At 35.1% G+C, this 6,000-nt stretch overlaps 1 protein-coding gene across 3 annotated transcripts in view; it reads right to left on the bottom strand.

The window, feature by feature from the left end:
* Nucleotides 1-6,000, bottom strand: part of PHC3 (polyhomeotic homolog 3) — a 79,746-nt gene that overhangs the window by 29,158 nt on the left and 44,588 nt on the right. For all 3 annotated transcript variants that reach the window (XM_007464735.1, XM_007464734.1, XM_007464733.1), the window contains one exon: nucleotides 3,442-3,595. In XM_007464735.1, the coding sequence (XP_007464797.1) occupies nucleotides 3,442-3,595 (154 nt within the window). The remainder of the gene's footprint in view (nucleotides 1-3,441; nucleotides 3,596-6,000) is intronic.

Below are 6,000 nucleotides of genomic sequence, written 5' to 3'. Positions count from 1 at the left end.
AGCAGGAAATACTGGTTTGCTGATTTCCAGGAACAAATACACAATTGTACACATGCATTACCAGACTGAAGAACTCCATAAAAATCCTACCCCACATACCCAATTTTCACATATACTCCTAGAGGAAAAGGATAAAAGATATAATCCTGAACTGGGACTAAAAAGCAATTTTTCTGTTGGAAGGAAAATATAAATCTATGGAGAAGTGAAAAATAAGATAAATTTTAATATCCCTTATAGATTTATAAATATTTGGTTACTTTAGAAATATAAAGCTGCATTAAGTATATTGTGGCTTATTCAGAAAATACTGCTTAGTATATGTTCTAACTAATTTTTGGATCATACATACAAATAGATCTAAATTTTGTTGAAAACAAAGTTGTAAGTTACTGACTTCTTAAAAAAGTTATTAATAGCTATGACTTGCCAGTTTATAATCAGCTGTTAAAATCAAAAACACAAGAAACATTGACATATTATAGCAGAACAAAAACACAATTATTGGGGACTTCCCTGGTGGCGCAGTGGTTAAGAATTCGCCTGCCAATGCAGGGGACATGGGTTCGATCCCACATGCCGCCGAGCAACTAAGCCCGTGCGCCACAACTACTGAGCCTGCACTCGAGCCCGTGAGCCACAACTACTGAGCCCACGTGCCACAACTACTGAAGCCCATGTGCCTAGAGCCCGTGCTCCGCACCAAGAGAAGTCACCACAATGAGAAGCCCACGCACCTCAACAAAGAGCAGCCCCTGCTTGCCACAACTAGAGAAAGCCTGCGAGCAGCAACGAAGACCAAACGCAGCCAAAATTTAATTAATTAGTTTTTAAAAAAACAAAAATAACACAATTACTACACTCTCTAGATTTAAGACAACTGTGAGAGAGAAACCCCAAGTTAACTGATAAGACTTTGCCACAGGTTACTCTGCCTATTCACAGTCTCATTTTCTGAGCAAGATCTATGAGCTTTTTCTACTCTTTTGTATGGATGCTTTTTTAAGAATTCTTATAGATTTATGAAGACTGAATCCTGGGTGGAAACAAGTCCCTCTATTTTTACAGGTTAGCTCATTACATGATTTGATGAGCAACCTGTGCTTGCTTTTCCCCCCTCATATACTACAGAAACTAGTTAAGTATGAAGTAAATTAAAGGAAGATTCAAAAATCTACACTGTACTTAGACAATTTAGCCAGAGGGATGGATATGCCTGCCAGGATCTCAGACTACATTCCTGAGGAAATAATGTGAAGATATTCTTGAGTTTCAATATTTCAAAAATGTTTAAATTTTCTTGAGTATCATTAGTAATGTTTATTAGGTAATTAAATCACAGTAACAATGCAAGGTTAGTATCCAATTAAACACATATTTCTGCCTTTAAATCAAAACTCCAAGAAATCTGCAGCAACATAAATCCATTTTCAGTGTACACAAACTACAAAGATTTAATACTATAGTTAGATTTTCTTAAATCTATCTTTTGAGGTATTATTTTGAATAAGCAAAGGCAATAATATTGAACTTGTCTTAAATATTTTATATAATTTTATTGACTAAATGTTTTCTATTTTCCAGGAAGGGGAAAAAGTTGGAGGAAAATTGGTTTTTCCCCTCCATGCTTTCCAGAGATTCATATTGGTAGTAAGGGATAAAAGCTAGAAAGAAGAGAAGGGATAGAAATGTGGCATGCTGAAGAAAAGAGAGGACAAGGGCTGCTTTGGTAGCAAAGTCAGTGCCCCGTTACAGTCTGTTTCCATGCCTGTTACAGTGGTTCTTCTTAACTGAAAGTGATCATGAAGGCCATGAGATATTCAATAGAACAAAATAGTTAAGACAAAGCCTGAACCAAGATTAGTATTATCTGGATAAGTGGTCAGAAAACTTTCTATAAAGGACATATGGTCTCTGCAATGACTCATCTTTGCTGCAGTAATGCAAAAGTAGCCATAGATAATATCTGAACAAATGAACGTGGCTGTGTTGCATAGAACTCTATTCATGGACAACGAAATGTGAATTTCACATAATCTTCACATGACATGAAACATTACTCTTCTTTTTTTTTTCAAACATTTAAAAATTTTAAAACCATACTTAGCTCATGGGCCATACAAAAACATGCAGCAGGAAGGATCTGAAGCGTGAGCTATCATTTATTTAGATCAGAGCTATCTGATCTAAATAAAATACTAAAAAAACAACCAAAACCCTAACACAGAATATATCTTTTTTAGGACTTAGATACTGGGCTATAGATTATAATGTTTTAGTAAAATAGCTAGGATTAACAGTCACTTTGATATTATGAGGAGGAGCATAGAGAATATTTACTTGAACTCGTAAGTAGTTCTGAAGTTAGTGCCTAAGAATTTGAATGCTTAAACTCAAGAATTTTTTAATCCATGTCCCTAGTAAGAATTAGTGAGGCTTAATTTAAGTACTGTCTGGGAAAGAACACTTTTAAAAGCATTTACTCAGTCTGGATCACAAGCAATTATGACGAATGTCAGATATGACTTCAAATGCTTTGTGATTTTTTTTTTTTTTGCGGTACGCGGGCCTCTCACTGTTGTGGCCTCTCCCGTTGTGGAGCACAGGCTCCGGACGCGCAGGCTCAGCGGCCACGGCTCACGGGCCCAGCCGCTCCGCAGCATGTGGGATCCCCCCGGACCGGGACACGAACCCGTGTCCCCTGCATCGGCAGGCAGACTCTCAACCACTGCGCCACCAGGGAAGCCCATGCCTTGTGATTTTTGGAAAGTATAATTGAAATCTTCTGATAGAACTTTGATTTATTCTAGTTTTTAAGCTAGAAATAGCTTGACACATAAATCTGAATGGTCATATGAAACACATCTGTACAAACTACTAAAAATTCAAAGGCTGAAATACGTTTTTGATTTGGATAGTTTCTCAACAACTGTTCTAATTATTCCTCATCAAAAAAAAAAATCTTGGGACTTCCCTGGTGGCACACTGGTTAAGAATCCGCCTGCCAATGCAGGGGACACGGGTTCGAGCCCTGGTCTAGGAAGATCCCACATGCTGCGGAGCAACTAAGCCTGTGCGCCACAACTACTGAGCCTGTGCTGTAGAGCCCGCGAGCCACAACTACTGAGCCTGCGTGCCACAACTACTGAAGCTTGCATGCCTAGAGCCCATGCTCTGCAACAAGAGAAGCCACCGCAATGAGAAGCCCGCGCACCACAAAGAAGAGTAGCCCCCACTCATTGCAACTAGAGGAAGCCCGTGCACTGCAATGAAGACCCAATGCAGCCATAAATTAATTAATTAAGTTTAAAAAAGTCTTGAATTCTATGTTTTGCAGCAATTAATTACACAGCAAATTAGTTTAATACCATGAAAAAAACCTTTTTCCGTTACTAACATTTCTCTAATAGAAAATTTCCCCAAATCCAGGCATTTTCTCACCTAACAAAGGATGCTCAGAAGTCAAATCTTCTCCTCTCCCCACAGTTATAGCTGCTGGAGACAATGTGGGTGGTGGTGGAGTTCTATCCATTCGGACACATTCTTCTGACTCCTCTGGCATTTCTTCTTCACATACATCTTCTACTTGATAAACCTGCAACGACAAACCACGCTGCCTAAAAATGTTTCTAAAATACATTTGATAAGGTGTTCTTAATTTAATTAACAAAATTAATTCCGAGTGTTTTAAAAATTAAAAGGCAAAATGACTATCTGACAGATTGAAAGGAAAACTTTAAAATCATTCAAATGAAGTTTTTCATAATCCTTGACAATTCATGATACCTGATATTTCACTGAAAGCAAGTACGGATCAGTACCTAGGCTATAAATCACTAAGGTTTCCCAAAGGTGATAGTCAAGTCAGGACATATTTTTAATTTTGTTAATTTTTTTAAATGTTTTGATTTTATACACTCAAACAACTATTTGGGGAATTTACTATAGTTTCTGTTAACTTCCACTGTCATAAATCAAAATAGATACTAATATTTTTTACAAGCATGTTAAGTAAATCTCCAAAATGACACATATTATATAAGAAAATGCACTGTTTAAAGGACAACATCCCAGGTTCTTCTTTATTATATTTATGTGAATTAAAGATTAAATTTTGAAAAGTAATGTCTGAGTACCCACAAAAAAGGTATGTGATTACATGTTTAATCTTCTGATCTACTCAAGAATCTAATGAATTTTTATAAGTTAGTGTCAGTTAAACAGAAAACATCTGTCCTTGAAATAACACACACACCCCCATCCTAAACCATTTGACGTATTTTTAGTTCTTTAATATTGTTCCATACTTATAGAAGAAAGTTACATCTTTAATTTAACTACCTTGTTATCCAATGGTAAAGATAATACTTAAGAAGAAAACATGGACTCAAAAGTACTCTGAGAAGGAACTTTAAAAACATCTAACCTATTACTGATTTTTTATTAAACTTAAGGCTGAATTTTCAGAGTCCACTTGTAGAGACTGACACAGGTATTTATTTTAATTTGTCATCGTTTTTTATTTAACCATTATTTTTGAAAGATGACAGGTCACTAAAAACAAAGCCACAAAGCAATTTACCCCCTTCTTATATGTACAAAGTTTATTACTTACATTTATAAAAGTTGTGAGTTTTTAAGATAACCTACCCAAACTGATTAATATTTCTAATAAATATCAAAACAAAAAATGTTTCTTCAACATTCACAAGAAAAACTTTTAGATGATCTAATATTGTATGTATTTTTAATCAAGCTATTGAAAAAGTTTGATTTGCAATTAAATATAAAAACAATCAATATTTCTGAAACCAGCATAAACAATGTGTGATAAAAAGGACTTGAAGTTTTACCTACAAAGGCATATCTAACAACAGCAATAGAATTTAAAAACCAAAACAAACAAAAAAGACCCCTAATTTTTCAAGACAATCTATTAAGAAAAAAATAGCTTTCTTTTTTTTTTTAATTAAAAAATCCCTTTGTTACTGATAATTTTATATCGAATATAATATCCAGAGCTGTGATTCGAATCAGCTACTAAGTAGGCAACATTTTTAAAAGTTATTTGCTCACAACCCTGAATCTGGAAACCTGTTTCACTAAGAGAGAGTCCTTGCCTCATGTCTGGATCCTCAGGAGTGAAAGCAGTCGTTCATTACTGTACAGCGCAACAATGATAGCTGCTAGTATCTGTTCATGATAATTTTTTTTAAATGATGATAATGTCCAATACAGGGAAAGTCATCCAAAAAAATGTCCTGGGGGTTAAAGGAAAAACAAAAAACAAAAAACTTCTAGTGAGGGGCACCTGCTGTAGTAGTGATTACCTTAATTTGGCAGAGTGGTGGGGATGTTGATTCAGAGGTCATTAGGCAAGTAATGGTTGTATCAACCAGCTCAACTGTACCTATGTAGCATTCCTTTATTAGATATTACTTTTCTTCCAAAGATCATCTTTTCATAAAATGCTGAAACTGTCTCTTTAATATTAATGCTGTCACAAGTTTTTCAAACACTTACTACAGTACCTTTTAAGGAATCAAAGATCATGCATGATCATGCATAGTATTCTGATTTTTAAAATATAATGAAAGAGTTTTAAAGGATTAAAAGAGGCAAACACAAATAACATATTCTGAAATAATCCAACAAAGAATACTGTAAAATATTTTTCGTTCTTTACAGGTAAGCCTAACTGTACATACTTTCTTCTACATCTCCCACGTAAAGGCAAAGTAAGTAAAGGAATAAAAGTAAAGTTAAGTAAGTAGGCAAAAGCAAATCTGTCACAGACATCTGGCACCATCAGCATAAAAAAAATCTAAGTGTGACAACTAAAAGACTGAATAAAGCAAAGAAGTGAAGGTTTTGCTCACAAGATCGTTTGGAAACTGTACATCACAATTTCTCTTTAGTTCATAACTATGACTATTCTAAAACTAACACTGGCTGCCAAACTTACCTCAATAAAGTACATTAGTCCCATCTGTCTCCTTT

The sequence above is a fragment of the Lipotes vexillifer genome, unplaced genomic scaffold (assembly GCF_000442215.2).
Source record: "Lipotes vexillifer unplaced genomic scaffold, Lipotes_vexillifer_v1.1 scaffold37, whole genome shotgun sequence".
NCBI classification, from domain to species: domain Eukaryota; kingdom Metazoa; phylum Chordata; class Mammalia; order Artiodactyla; family Lipotidae; genus Lipotes; species Lipotes vexillifer.
The sequence above is the reverse complement of the archived record's forward strand: the minus strand, read 5'-3'. Positions and strand labels throughout refer to the sequence as shown.